The sequence below is a fragment of the Vigna umbellata genome, chromosome 11 (assembly GCF_029865625.1).
Source record: "Vigna umbellata cultivar VRB3 chromosome 11, Vumbellata_1.0, whole genome shotgun sequence".
NCBI classification, from domain to species: Eukaryota; Viridiplantae; Streptophyta; class Magnoliopsida; order Fabales; family Fabaceae; genus Vigna; species Vigna umbellata.
In genome coordinates, this window is record NC_142175.1 from 19615317 (window position 1) to 19630603 (window position 15287).

A 15287-nucleotide genomic window follows, 5' to 3' on the forward strand; every position below is an offset into this window, starting at 1 on the left:
CAGAGCTCTTCGATTGAAGAGCTCTGTTGCGCCACTCTCACCCCTTCTATTTTTTTTTCTTTCTTTCTTTTTCTTGGTCTTCTTTCTGCCTTCTTTGTTCATTTTTTTTTCACAGGCTTCCTGCACAATGACGGATGTCCATGACCAATACTCTAGTTTCCTCTACCTACATCCTAGTGAAAGCCCTGCTCTCTCTCTCGTTTCCCCTCTCCTTGAATCTACCAACTATCACGCTTGGAGCAAATCCATCTTTGGTTGCCTTTGTTATGTTAGCACCCTTCAAGCCAATAGGAAGAAACTTGATCCCCATTCCAAACCTAGTCTCTTTCTTGGTCTGCACCCCACTACAAAAGGTTACAGTACATATGATCTCACCACCCATGATATTAAAATTTCTCGAAATGTTATTTTTGTTGAATCTGAATTTCCTGATATTACTCATGATTATGCTACTGACATTCCTTTTTCTCTGCCTTTACACAATACCAAACTTGTTTATGATGATGATTGATGCGGCTGTCGCGGCCCATCAAATTTGATGTGCATTAAAATGCAGTATAGTGCTAGGAAGTGACTCCTAGGTCGTCTCTCAAGGACCAAACTGTGGTTCGAGAATCAGGTCAACACGAAGTGAGGGGTTTTGAAAGTGTTTTTGTGATTAGAAACGAACTAAATTAAAACTGGGAATTAAACACGATCGAACATAATTGAAAGCATTGAAATAAACGAACAAAGCATGAAGAATGAACGGTCCAACAGATGACCGAACGGTTCTACATTGAGACTAAACGGTCTCTAAAGCAAATGAGGAAATTGGAAATGCAAGAAGATAAAGAAGTCGAACAAAATAAACATCATAGTAAACGAAAACCATAAACTAAACGGACAGGAAACGAAGACAAGCCAAACGGCACAATCAGAGACTGAACCGTCTAAACGCAACAAAACCAGAAAATGCAACAAATAATAAAATAAAAAAAATGGCTAAACATGAAATGCACATTGCTTGAACCACTTAGAAAAAGAAAATTTCTTCGCTTAAACTAAGTGCATTGTAGCTTAGAAACACCGTATAGCTGGAATTGAATTTCAATTGCTGGAATTAATTTAAATGCAATGAGATGCAAGATAAATGTGAAAACGCATTCAAGGAAAAACACATATAATTCTTTTAAAATGCAACGCGTCACTAGTTTGAGGCACAATGCATCCAATTCTATTAAATGCATCGCTTAGGCTAATGAATCAAATGAAATGTAACTTGGAAGTAAAATGAAATGCCAAAGAAGCGTGAATAAATTGGATTGCAGCAGAAAAATCATCACACGCATCTTCCATTAATTTAAAACAATGTGTCAGCATAATCACTATGTGGCTGGAATTAAAGAAGCAAAGCAAAGGTGCTGGAGTAATTGGAAGCAGCGAGAAGCAACTTCCGTGATGAACTTAAATGCAATAAATGAATAAGAAAATATGCTTTAGGCTAAAATAGAAATGTATTCCAATATAATTAACATCCCATTGATTTTCGATGCAGGTTTGAAGCTACTAGAAAATAAAATCTTAGAAGCTCTCCCTTATGGACGTGACAACAATAGTTGTGACCGAGACCCCTTCTCACACGACACGTCCTCCGCTAGGTCCTCCCAGGCTGGCGGCTGATGACAAATTTATGAACACCGAAAAACGGCGCCACAAACTTGTTTAACAATCGGCAAGTGTGACCGAATCGTATCAAGTAATAAAACTAGGTAAGACCAAGTATCGTTTTCCCAAAGGACTCACGGCCTAGTTAGCTATATGATTTGTTGATTATTTAAGACTTGTTAACAATTGATTGTAGGGTTTAAATGCAAAAGACAGTAATTAAACATGTATGCATGAAGTTGATCAATGGAAAAGAGGAATACAAACACTTTAATGAATTAGATGGATGAGTATGTTGTTGGGGTTATCAATTTCATCTTATCCACTCTCATATACTTTTAGGAATTCATCATTCTTATCATCAATGCTAATGCCACTCTCTAAATTACCTTGCAAGAAGGCCTATCCTTAATTACGAGTTCATACAATTCCTAGCATTCCTAGTAATTAGTTCTTAAAGTGCAGGAGCTTAAAGGCAACCAATATGCTATTGGGAGAAATTCCCCGGATCTAGACTTTCCCGTACGTTCCCGTATCGACAAAATCAATAATCATGGCAATGAATGAGTTAAACAAAGCAAGCAATAAGCAAAGAGGAAAAACCCTAGCTAAAGATGAAAGAAAGCATATATCTTAAGACGTTTAAAATAAATTCCATATATGAGAGTTTCACAAAACTACATTGATTCCCCAACAACAATACAAGGTTAAGTTCACCATATTCATGGTGAAACTAGATGAACAATAATGAATGAAAGAAAGATAGAACCCTAGAAAGAGGAGGAGGTAGCCTGAGCATCCAAGATCTTCCTTCAAGGGGTGGAAAGAGAGTGTTTGCTTCGTCTCAGCCAAAGATACAAACCCTAAGACGTCCTAAAGCTTATATACTATTCTAAAAATACAGAAAATTAGGCCCAAGCCCAAAATAGTGCCGCTCAGCGGTAAGTGCGTGAGTTGTTTTTCTCCCCTCAACGGCCTTTTGCACCCCTCAGCGGAGCCAACGTGACTGCCTGAGTGTCGCTCAGCGGTAAACTGCCGCTGAGCGGCAGTTGCGGCTTCTCCTTTTGCACTTTTTGATGTCTTTTCTGATTCCATCTCTATCCTTCTTCACTTCTTTCACCAAATTCACCTTAAAACCTGCATAAAAACACTGAAATCAAGCATAAACCTGTCCAACTCTCTTATTTCTAAAAATATGACCAAAAGCATGATTTCAAGCTAGTTTCTTAGTGTTAAAGGTTGCTTTTAGTATCAATTTTAAGCATGAAGATAACAGTTTTTCAACTGTTATCAGCGACTGCTCCTCTCAAGCAAATATAAAATGTCTTCCTTTAAAATGAAAGAAGATTAAATCCTACTGGACATCACCGCCTATCTTTCCTCCCAATTCGACTCTCATTTCCGTAACGTCCCTCTCCTGCTCCTATTTCAAACGAAGAAAAGAAATCAACCATAACCCTCCATGAATATCCACTGCCCTTCCCACGATAATATATTGTGATCCCCCTTTTAGGTGGCGGCTGATCCTAATAAGTGGTTGAATGACCCGTGGAGACTTGAGCTCCCTGCTGCCTTCTTCTCTTTTTTTTTATTCCCAAGCACACCTCCCAGACGCTGCTGCTTGTCACACCCTTTCTCTCTTGCTGGACGCGTGAATCCAAGCCCGTGACGTGCTTGCTCCAGCCTACTGCCAGCGTGCTCTTGGACGTTGCATCACGTTGTTGCTGCCCGTCACACCCTTTCTCTCCATGCACACACCACTTCCATGTGAGTCCGCGTGAAGATAGCTGAGTGCTATTGTTGGGTCGTGTTTCCTCTCCGGGTCGTGGCAGCTGCTGTGTGCACCAAGCCAATTGCTAATTCAACAATTTCTTCAATGTGAAGGCCTCTGGATGCGCGAGCTGCAGTGCTAATTACCTTGGGCCTTCTCTAAAGCGTGACATCTCATGGACGTGCTTCCAAGTGTGGGTCGTGTTGCTGCTGCCTCTCCGTGTGCACTCCCATAATTGAAATCCACACCTCCTCTTTCATTTTAGCTTAAAATATAATTGATGTGGCATTTCGCTTTAAGTCCGAAAATATTATCCAACAATTTCCCTACAATTAATAATGCAAATAATTAGCCTCAGATAATTCAAATTAATTAAAATAAGAATTTTTGGTCAAATCAAGCACAATTAGCAAAAATGGGGAAATAAAGCACAATTCCATAATTAAATCTGGTACAATAAACTAAGTGAAGTCAAGAAAACATTGACTCATCAATGATAACATTCACCCTATTGTTCACACTCATAATCTGCCCAAAATTGATAACCATGCCTAGGATAATGCAAAAAATGAACCTCACACCCCTAGACAGACCACTAGAGTTAGAAAACCCCCTGCATACCTAAAAGATTTCCAAATATCTTCCTACAGCACCACAAACACTAAATACCCTATTGATAGTGTTTTGACTTTTGACAGATTATCTCCTGCCTATAAATCCTTCATTTTTTCTCTAGATAGTCTTGTTGATCCCCAGGATTACAAGGAGGCCATGCAACATGCAAATTGGCGAGAAGCAATGAAGGAAGAACTCACTACCCTCGCTCAGAACAAGACTTGGACTCTCACTACTCTCCCTCCTCACAAGAAAGCCATCGACTGTAAGTGGGTCTATAAAACCAAGCAGAAACCCGATGGCACAATTGAAAGATTCAAGGCTCGTCTCGTCGCCAAAGGGTATACACAATTAGAAGGTATTGATTACTTTGACACTTTCTCACCAATTGTTAAACTTACTACCGTTCGGTTAATCCTATCCCTACCGGCTGCAAAGAATTGACATCTAAGACAACTAGATGTCAACAATTTTGCACGGTGATTTAAACGAAGAAGTCTACATGCAACCCCCACCAGGTATCACTCTTTCCGCTCCAAATCAAGTGTGTCTCCTACACAAATCTCTCTATGGCTTGAAACAAGCAAACAGATAATGGTATGATAAGTTGTCCTCTTTCCTTCTCTCTCATAAATTTACTCAAACATCTGGTGACCACTCTTTATTTACTCATCACAATGGTGACACAATCACCATCTTATTAATCTATGTTGATGATATTATCCTTACTGGCAATAATATGCATGCAATTGATAATATTACTACTCTGATAAATGAAAATTTCAAAATAAAAAATATGGGTAACTTGTCTTACTTCTTGGGTTTTCGAGGTTGCTTGTAACTCTGCAGGAATTCATCTATCAAAGCGCAAGTATGCACTCGATCTTCTCAGCGAAACTGGGATGCTCGTTGCTGCCCCCGTTAGCACGCCCATGAATTTCTCCACAAAAATTTCTTCCAAAGGACAGCCACTTAACGACCCTACTGTCTTCCGCCACGTGATTGGGCGCCTCATTTACCTCACTAACACACGTCCGAACATCACCTATGTTGTTCACCGTCTTAGCCAGTATGTTGCCTCACCAACTCAAGCTCACCACCAAGCTGCCTTCCGCATTCTTTGATACATCAAAAGTACATATGGTCAAGGCATATTCTCAAAGCTACCAGCAACGTTACCTTAAAGGCTTACAACGATTCTGATTGGGCTGGATGTCCTGACTCACGAAAATCCACCACCGGCTATATTGTTTACCTCGGAGACTCACCAATTTCATGGAAATCTAAGAAGCAATCCATTGTTTCACGTAATTCCTCTGAAGCTGAATATCGTGCCCTTGCACAAACCGTTTGCGAAATTCAATGACTTACCCACCTCATGAGCGACCTTCACCTCCCTTTCTCCCAACCTGCCACCATCTTCTGTGATAACCAATCTGCCATCAAGATTGCTATTAATCAAGTTTTTCACGAATGTACAAAACATATTGAGATAGACTGCCACCTTATCCACGAGAAAATCCAACAAGGAATCGTTAAACTACTTCGTGTTCATTCCACTCTTCAACTTATTGATATTCTCACAAAGTTGCTTCCTCCTTCTTCGTTCCACCACATTAATTCCAAGCTTGGCACCATAGACATTTATGCCAAGCTTGAGGGGAGGCTGTCAGAATTCAAAATCCTAACCACTACCGCTCGGTCATGGTCATGGTCATGCCTCGCTCGGTTCCATTGTTCTCTACTCTGTTCCGCCTTCCACCGCTCGGTTCCATCTTCCATCACTCGGTTGTGCCTTCTACCGCTCGGTTCCGCCTTCCATTACTCGGTTCCATCTTCCACCACTCAGTTATGCCTTCCATCGCTCTGTTCCGCCTTCCATCGCTTGGCTATCTGATCTCCATATCCTAACTACCATCGCTTCACTGTTCAACTACTTATTATTTTCTGTTATTCTCCTTTCCTTTGTATATATAGACATTAGCTTATATCCCTTTGTAACAATTTTTTACATTGATTGGAAATATTTTTCGTTTATCTTCTCAAGGCACGTTCCTTGTTCTCTCTTTCAATCTCAATTTGTGAGTTTGCTTTCTCTTTTTGTCATAATGTTTGTAAGTGCACAAAAACTTCACCTGCAATTTTTCTCGTGAAGAAATATCAAGTTTTCTTCTTACCTTAGTCATGATACATCCAATGAAGCCCTTATGATGTTGGCAGGTTTGTGAAAATATTTAACTCTATTAAAACAAAAAGGAAATCTAATTTCTATAAAATTAGTGGTGGAAGAGATAAAACACACATCCTTATACATTAACTAGTTCATATAGTAATTTCTACTTGAATGAATTTTTGAAATTTTGTAATTAGAATATTAAATACTAAAATTGAATTCAGATGTGCATATGAATTTGGAATATGAAATCACAAATTTAAAGACAAAAGTAGTGGTACCAGATTTTAGTACCACCCAACAAACTTCTTGAAACTGTTCAAGCCATAAAATCGAAGTTACAAGAATCTTTGCAAAAGATATTAAATACAACAAAAACCTTTACAAACACTAGTATACACATAATCCAGAATCATGAAACAAATCAATGGAATAAAGTAATGTTCACTAGTACATTTCAAAGTACTGATTAATAAATTTAGTATGGAGTGGTAACAATCAATGAAAAAGATTGCGAGAGCGAAGGTTATAATTTTTCATAGCTGTAATTGAATTGTCTGTAACATCTTCTGGAGGTATGTAATCAGGATCATGAAGGCTATTAACATCATCGGGTAAATCAGCATCTATCCATTCAGACCAATCCTCGTAATCAGTATCCATGTCACATAACAATTCTTTTTGGTTTTGCATGGTGTTAACTTTATTCATCAGTGTTAACAGCATTTGATGGTTCAGAGTTTCATAGTCCCTGCATGATTAACAAACAATTCTGAGATACAAAATTTATATTCAAAATAGCATTTTTATTATTACTGTTTATCAATTTACTTGTATGTGCAAATGGCATGTAGCAGTTGAACCGCAGCGGCTACCATGAATAATAATCTTGCCACATTTATTATCCATGTTTGGTGCTCAATGTTGTCACTTGTTAAACGAATAACGAGTACTTCCACAAAGAAAGTTGCAAAAAGCTCTGTAAAGAACCAATAGTATTTAGTCAAAATTATATAGTTTGAGGTTTATATAAACTAATAGCACTAGTCAGTACATACCAATATATAGGAACGGTCTCATATTGTATGTTTGCTTCGTACTAGTCAACATGAAGATGACAAAGATTGATATGGAATAAACAACGAAAGCTTTGATCATTCTTGATTCAAGTAACAAGGCATTTTGCAGAGCAAAAATTCTGTCTAAAACAACAAACATGGAAGCCTGCTTTGATTCAAAAGATTCCTGTAAATTAGAAAAAGAGAGTTTTGGTTAAAACTTCATGAAGCACAAAAACCTGTAGTCTACAAGAAATTGCAAACCTGAGATGACAATATTGACTTCGAATTTTCCATCAAACGATCATGAAATCCTTGAATCTGTTCCTGACGTTGAACAAGCTCTTCATGCTGTCTATGCCCATATTCAGCAAAATACTGTAGAGTTTTCCTGCAACACACGATGAAGCTCAACTTTTTCCTTAAATAATCCATGTAATGTATACAAATTTATGAGTTAACTTGTGTACCTGCTCTCTTCTAGTGCTTTGGATTGAAACTGAATCAATGAGTTTAGGGACTCAAGTGCTGTGGATTGTCCATCTAAAAGTTGGTGTTGCTTATCTAAGGAAAGCCCAGCCATATTCCCAATATCTTCAGCTTTGCTTTGCAGAGTGTTCATCCTTGATGACATGGCATCTCCAACTTTAATTACCTCATTCTCTATCTCAATGGCTTCATCCCTTAACTTTCCGATTTCTTTTCCCAAATAATTATAAGATTCTTTGAGCATTGTTACCCCATCCTCCAAACTTCTCTTCATATCCTCTTGACCTTCTTGTAATTGTGATTGTGATAGTGAAATTTTTGTAGTTTGCTCATAAATATTCTCTGAATGAATCAACACAGAATCTATGTGGCCTTCCAGATGTCTAGCAGTTTGAGCTACTTGTTGGGTGTGGCTGCCAATTAAATCAAGAGAATCATGAATTCTCTGAGAGCCTTGTAATAGATGTTCTGATTTCTCTTCAATGTTATCTAACTTGTCCTCAACATACTGGGCTGAACTTTTTAATTCAGTCACAAGTCTCTCAGTTTCATGTTTGAATGCATACGCCCTATAAAGTGTACAGAACATTAGTCAAGTTCAGACAAGACAAACACAGAAAATAAATAACAAAATATAGATTGGTTAAAGGAACTTCACTTAACTGCAACTGATAACAAATGATGTTGGTTTCAAGGTAGAATTCAAGGTAAACCTTATGGGCAAGGTCGTCTAAAGTTCTCAAGCATGAAGCCATAGAAGCTTTGGGGTCACAGTGGGGAAAAGGAGATCTTCCAGAATCCCTCTGAAAGCAATCACTTAGGTGCCAAGCTAATCTTGACCTCTTCTCATCAACAGCCAAGATCTCAGAACACCCAGCAAAAAGATGTTGATATGCATTTTGCCAACAAGAGTTTGAGGTAATCATTTTCTTCTGAGCATTATCTATTAATTTCACTCCCTTTTGGTCGTTGAAGACCTCAATGGAGAACTCTGCACTGGAACCTCTAAAATTGCCTCCAGAATAGGTCCTGCCACTGGAAGGAGTCTCCTTTGAAGATGAAAACCATCCCCATGACTCACTTCTTAGCAAGAATGACAACAAAATAATAACAGCTAGAAGAGGACTCTCACCACCACCCATAGGAGAATTTAATCATACAATTTACGTCCAAGTTTCACAACCCTGCATCAAACAACATAAACAATTACCCCATGTTGCATTAGAAAAATAAGAAGCGAAATTCAGAATATTGAAATAAATTGATAGACTAAGACACTCCTTATATGCCAAAATTAAGATAAAATTTCACCAACAAAGCAGAGGGCTGTTTTCTGCTCAGAAAACTACAACATTTTCTGTGACAAGGAAACAAAGGCTGTAACAGTACACTATGAATTAAGACGGTTGGTTCTAAAATTATCTACTCCTAATTATATTCAATTGCAGTATATGCACTTCACAACTAAATGGAGAGACAACGAGAGAGTAAAAATTTATATGGAAAGTCTAGATTTGCATATCCTCTATTTTCAACTTGTTGAGTGTAGCAATAATTTAAGGTTAATTTGGGATATGAATGAAGGGATATATAAGGAAAGAGAAACTTGGGATCCAAGAAATATAAAGTCGGCAGGCACAAAGCAAAGTGAAGCAGGAAACTTTCCTTTTATTCAAACAAAAAATCACAAGAAACAAAGAACATGTCATCATTTTGAATTTCAGATAATTCATTATTCTAAAAAAACTTAACATCACGAAAGGAACCGTTTGTATCAAGCAAACACTTATCATTCTCTACGAAAATATACCTGAGGAAAAAAAAGTGAAAACATCCACCATCAAACACTTAACATAATTGTCTTCAATTAAAATAAAATAACTACTAATGAATTGCGTAAAACAACATCAACAATTTTCTAAACATATTGGTAAAGCAAAGCAAGAAAGTGTTAAAGAAAAATCTGTGGTATACTTTTATGCTACGACTAAAGTGATGTTAAAATCTGAATTTTGATGGCTATTTAACAAGTAAATTAATAATATTATGTTATTCTCGAACAGAAGGGACAAACCTGAAGCGTGAAAACGGTGCGTTTGGAGTTTGGAAGATTGTGAAAATGAAGTTATAAAAAAGCTTATATGAACAGAAACCATTGGACAAAACTCTTTCCCGTTGGAAAGACATAAAAGAATATAACGCTACGTTTAGTCAAAAAGGCAGTAACAGTTACAATACTTCTTAAGAACGAAGTCGTGTCTCATCACAAACTTCAAAATTTCGAAACATACTTTCACCAGAAAATTTTCATTTCAAATATAAGAGATATGATTTTTCTGAGTTTTGAAAAAAAATATGTTCGTGTTTTGTGTGTGTCTGTATGTATTTGTATAACTTATTGATTGAATTATTTTAAAGAGCGTCTATTTTTGTTGGATTAAATTATTGAACTACTTTTAAAACTTTTCTATAAGTAATAGTTTATTAACCAATATTAACTTTGAGTAGACTGCGCGTAAAGATTTGGAAGCTCAAATGAAATAAAGGAATATGTTTAATTGCGATATTTGTGAAGTAAATTCTTAAATTCATATAATTTTCAAGCAAAATTTCATAGTTTACCAAAAAAATCAAGTTGATATAACAGAAATGGAAATTAAAGAGTAAATACTTATTTACTTTTTAAGACAATAAGATTCCATTAAAAAGTTAAATTGAAAATACGTAGTTAAAAATTTAGTGAAATCACGAGACTTTGAAGAGTTATTTAAATAAATCAACTTTAAATATGCTCATGAAAAGTGACTTTAAATATTTTTTACACATTCACTCACAGTAACTTTTAGGATGTATTTCTTTAATAATATCTTTAATATTTCAAAATTCACTTTATGTTGTGTATTGGTGGTGATTTCACAAATGTTAAGAGAAACTTACCATTAGAAAAAAACTTGCATCAGTTAAGAAGTTTGAATAATTTGTAGGAGATGAAATAATATGAGGAATGAGATGGAACTATATATACCTCGAGTGGAATAAGTCTCATACCACTCAAATGCCTTTAGTTTATGAATCTTTAAATATGAATCTAATTCAACCTATATTTATATATATATTACACAAAAAAAAAGCATGCTTAATATAATATTTTACCATGTAACTTCGAGATTTAATAATGGTTAAAATTTAATATTATACAAGAGAAGTTTAACACCAGACAAAGTTACAATGCTCTTAGTGAAGATACTAAAGCACACCTCAATTCTGTGTTTACAGACAGAAAGGGAAGCAAAATCCACTACCAAATCCCAATATTCAATCAATATTGATTCTAATAACTTTTTTTGTTCTTCTTCCCGCTGAACTGTTTCCTGCCTCATGGTTTGATGGAAATTTCCTCTCTCCTTTAGATGGCTCCAAATATGCCAGTGGCCAAGACTGGTTACTGTTCTGCCTCACATTGCTGGAATCTACAACATTGTGATGCTCTAAAATTCAGACACTTAGTAATTAAACAAGTCATGTTGAAAATCGGTAGTGATGAAACAATGATTGTAGATATGTTGTAAAAAGGTTAATATTATCTGTAATCAAGTATGAGTCACAATAGCACACCCCATTTATAGACAGTATGTTCAGATTAGCATGCACCAACATGAATTTCTTCGATCAAATGTGTAGCCTGGTTATTAAACATGCTTGCTATATCACTATCACCTTACTGTACTTGACATTGTAGAGTTGAACATATTAGAATATTTATGTGGCAAATACGTCTGCAAACTATGAAAATAGTAAGGTTGTTGGTTTGTCGCAATGCAATAGTAAGGTTGTTAGTTTGTTGTTACCTTAGAAGTCCCACAAAGTAGGAGACCAATATGTTCATAGTTGTGGGAGAGATAACATAAAACTGTACCAAAACAACTCAACAAAATGGAAAATTTTACTTCACCAAAAACATACCTAAGCATTATTATGTTGCAGTAAGGTAACTGCTTAAAAGAAGCTTAAGAAGACTTCTCTGTCCATACAGAGGATGTAAGATGTGAAATATGATAGGTTCAAAGGGAAGGTTAACAGTAAAACTGTATGATTTAGTTTATTGTATGACAGACAGTTTTAACTGTCTCTAAAGTAGTTACTTGTCTTTATTGGTTGCATCTGACTTCTATATAAAGTCAGAATGGAAAGTTTAGCAGTTTCTATTTTTTATTTTTGTAACTTGTGAAGGTTAGGAAGGGAGAGTGTGGTTCTCTCTAATAACCAGAAAGTTGTATGCTGTGTGAGTCCTTTCTTAAGAGGAAACTCAGTTAATGTTATATTATATTTTACAGTTTAACCAGTGCATTAGTATAGGTCTGTAATACCTATCAAAATATTTCAGGCAATTAACTTGAGAAGATACAAATCAGTTTATCAAACCATATCTGTGCATGCAGGCTTTAATTATTTTCTCATGGATGGAACCTTACATAAATGCAGTTATATGAATTTTGAAAATTTAAATTAAACATCATCTGTGGATACGAATCTGGCAATAAATTTCACTAAAAGAATTCATTTAAGATGTCGTTTTAGTGGTTAACATCTATATAATTGTATAAGCTCATCAAATCCTACACTCTCTGTTTTGAATGACAAATTGCAGTGTAAATTAGGTCCACATATTTTTTCTTCCACAGATTATCATGCCAAAATAACCACATATAAAGCATAGAACAACAAAATACAAATACATGTCAGGATATTTTTGAAATTGAATATTACTTTTAAAAACAAAAGTGATCATGATAAAAATAAACTAGATAGAGCATACATCAAGCAGAATATTTAGGAAATAAATCATATCCTACCCCCGCTCATATGTACATCAAATCCAGGCAATCGTGCCATATTATTTCCTTTCCATGCTTCTTCAAATCCTACAAGTTCATCTGAAGAATCGAAAAAGACACATCAGCATTGAAAAAAAGGAAAAAAAAAATCTATAACTTTTTATATTGTAAACTAATAATCACATAGAAACAATGAACAAACCTTCATTAAGATTGTGCAATGTCTGGGTTGTATCAACTTTACCATCTGAGTCAAGCTTCCTAAAAACCGAATGACCCTACATGTACATATAGCATAAGCGAGCTTAACATTTACGTTAAAATAAATTCTACATTTTCGTTGATACTAAAAGGGAAGTTAAAGAAGAGAACAAAGACCAAACTATAATTTCATTATCTTTTCTAAAAGGAGATTTTGTTTTTCTTGATTGAAGAAAAAACAATCATAACAATTATGAGCCTCCTTCAAGTTCACTTCACACATAATGTTTTACTACTTTTTTTGTGTACCTTTAACATTGACATTTGTTGCAACATACACTAAAGGTGCATTCTTAGATCAATCAAATATACACACCTTGTCATGGATTCCTCTGCTAATCCGATGTGTTGCTTGGCCTGTTGTTGAGTCAGCTTCTTTGTTCTCCTCCATTACCACCTGATTCACAAAGATAAAGTTAAAGCAAACAATACTACAAATGGCAATAATAATCCTAACAAGTGACACTAACACAAAATCCCATACCCCATTAGCCCCCATCTTTCTGGTTCTAGTAGAAGTATAATATGCACCATCTATTCCACCATAAGTTACTCTGCTACTCTGAAAAGAAAATTTGTTAGCCTTTGAGGGTTTGGTCTTGTAATGGTCATTCTTGTATGTTACATCACTGTTCTTCCTTTCTGCAACGAATCAAACAAAACAATTACATATGAGTAAAGCAAATAAAAGAAATGTTTGTCCAAACATAACCCTCCTCCTAGGACCAGGTATTAAACAACAAGCTCAGGGAATCGAAATATCCAAAGCTTTAAAAAGCTGTGTACAACCACGATTTCAGTTCAAAATAAAGGTTTTGTAACAACAACACAATCACAATTGTGGTCACATTGATCAAAACGTGGACAAATTTTCATAATATCATGCAATGTGACAATCGAGAAGGTGACTGCAACTAAACCTTAAAACACCTAACAATCATAAAATAGAAAATACAATAAAAACAAAAAAGAGAACGTACCACTAACATCATCATCATCTGGATGCTCAACCGATGGTTCCACGGTTGATCTAGATTTTTTCTGATCAAAATCATTGTCTCCATCTTGAGGGCAATCATCAGAGTCTAACTCTTCTATAACTACTCCTTTTTCTCTGTTTGGATTTTGCATTGCTCTCGATGCAGAATTTGAACCAAACAAGCTATCAAAAGGGTCTCTGAAGAAGGGATCGTCAAATGGGTCCCTGCCTCCAAAAAGACTCGGCATCATTCTTTCGTGAAATCCAAACCCACCAAAATCTCCAAACCCTCTTGGTTCAAAAATACCATCCCGAACTTCTCTACCCTTCTGCATCTTCTGTATCTAATCTAATCTTCACAAAACAAAAACACATCAAATGAGCAATCAAAAAGGTCATCCAAAAACTCGAACAATAACCTTATACCAACAGTAGCATACAATGCTCGTAACTCCGAAACAATACTGAAGAAACATGAATTATAAAAAGCAATCACAAACAACAATTTTGCATGTCTCGTAATATTTCTTGATGAAATCGTTGTCACCTATAGAGAATGAGAAATGTGGCTTATAAAGAATAAACAAAAGGGATATCAAAACTTCAAGTTGTTGCAGTGAAAATCTTTGAATGCACAAAAAAAAATGTTGAGATGTTGTTACCTGAGGAATAGAATTTGAATTGAATTGAGGGTGAGAAGAATAACGAAGAACGGGAAATCCTATGACATGAAACTTTGTAATAAAGGGGCCAATTTATATAGTATAGACGCAACACTAAGAGAAGGACACGTCGATTATGAAACTAGAACCTTCTGGCTCTCTCTCTACGGTGGTGCAATTTTTCATACTATCTTTATTTTTAGGCACTATTTTCTATATTATCAAATTAACCAAATTGGGATAACTTTAAATTTGGATGTTTGTTTGGTTCACTTTTATTTTATTTGTTTAAAAGTTATGGATTGACGAGAAAAAGGAAAATTTCTTATACGGGAATTAAATATTAAAGTAAGTCGTAATTCAGAATAGATAAATAAATTTAAATGTAAAAGGAGTAATATATACGATTCTAAAATTTTCCAACAATTTGAATCGTACCAGTAAATAATTATCATCAGACTTTCTTTTAAAGGAAGCAGTCTTATTTAAGATAACTTCGGTTACTTTTTTAATTAAAATTTGCGGAATTAAGCTTTTGAAAATTAGTATTTGAATTCTTAATCTTCTAAATTATTTGATAAAAAATAAAAAGTAAGACGAAAATTCAAGTGAGAAAAGAGAAAATGAAATTTAACTTTTATAAACATATTCGTTTATGATTTTTATTTTATTAAATTCGACTTTTATTTTCTGCCGATTTGTTTTTTCATCCATGTTTATTTTAAAATAATCATTTTATTTTTTCGATTTTATAATAACAATAATGATTTTCAATATTTTCATTAATAGGGTATAAA

The 15287-nt window shown here is 35.2% G+C and overlaps 2 protein-coding genes across 4 annotated transcripts; both read right to left on the reverse strand.

The window, feature by feature from the left end:
* Positions 1 to 6511: 6511 nt before the first annotated feature.
* Positions 6512 to 9289, reverse strand: LOC124837451 (protein GAMETE EXPRESSED 1-like). The gene is made up of 6 exons (XM_047312813.2): positions 8417 to 9289; positions 7735 to 8322; positions 7529 to 7655; positions 7265 to 7451; positions 7038 to 7185; positions 6512 to 6957 (listed from the first exon to the last, which is right to left on the reverse strand). The coding sequence occupies exons 1-6, from the start codon at positions 8893 to 8895 to the stop codon at positions 6705 to 6707; spliced, it is 1782 nt and encodes a 593-aa protein (XP_047168769.1). The 5' UTR covers positions 8896 to 9289; the 3' UTR covers positions 6512 to 6704.
* Positions 9290 to 10900: 1611 nt separating this feature from the next.
* LOC124837456 (uncharacterized) lies at positions 10901 to 14631 on the reverse strand. 3 transcript variants are annotated; one of them, XM_047312819.2, is made up of 7 exons: positions 14491 to 14631; positions 13830 to 14182; positions 13334 to 13491; positions 13166 to 13246; positions 12791 to 12866; positions 12607 to 12687; positions 10901 to 11223 (listed from the first exon to the last, which is right to left on the reverse strand). In XM_047312819.2, exons 2-7 carry the CDS (start codon positions 14161 to 14163, stop codon positions 11069 to 11071), a joined length of 885 nt encoding a protein of 294 aa, XP_047168775.1. In that variant the 5' UTR covers positions 14164 to 14182; positions 14491 to 14631; the 3' UTR covers positions 10901 to 11068. The 3 variants fall into 3 exon arrangements, with proteins under 3 accessions (XP_047168775.1, XP_047168773.1, XP_047168774.1); XM_047312817.2 differs by having other exon boundaries at positions 10901 to 11241; XM_047312818.2 differs by having other exon boundaries at positions 10901 to 11241; positions 13830 to 14177; positions 14491 to 14615.
* Between the last annotated feature and the right edge of the window lie 656 nt (positions 14632 to 15287).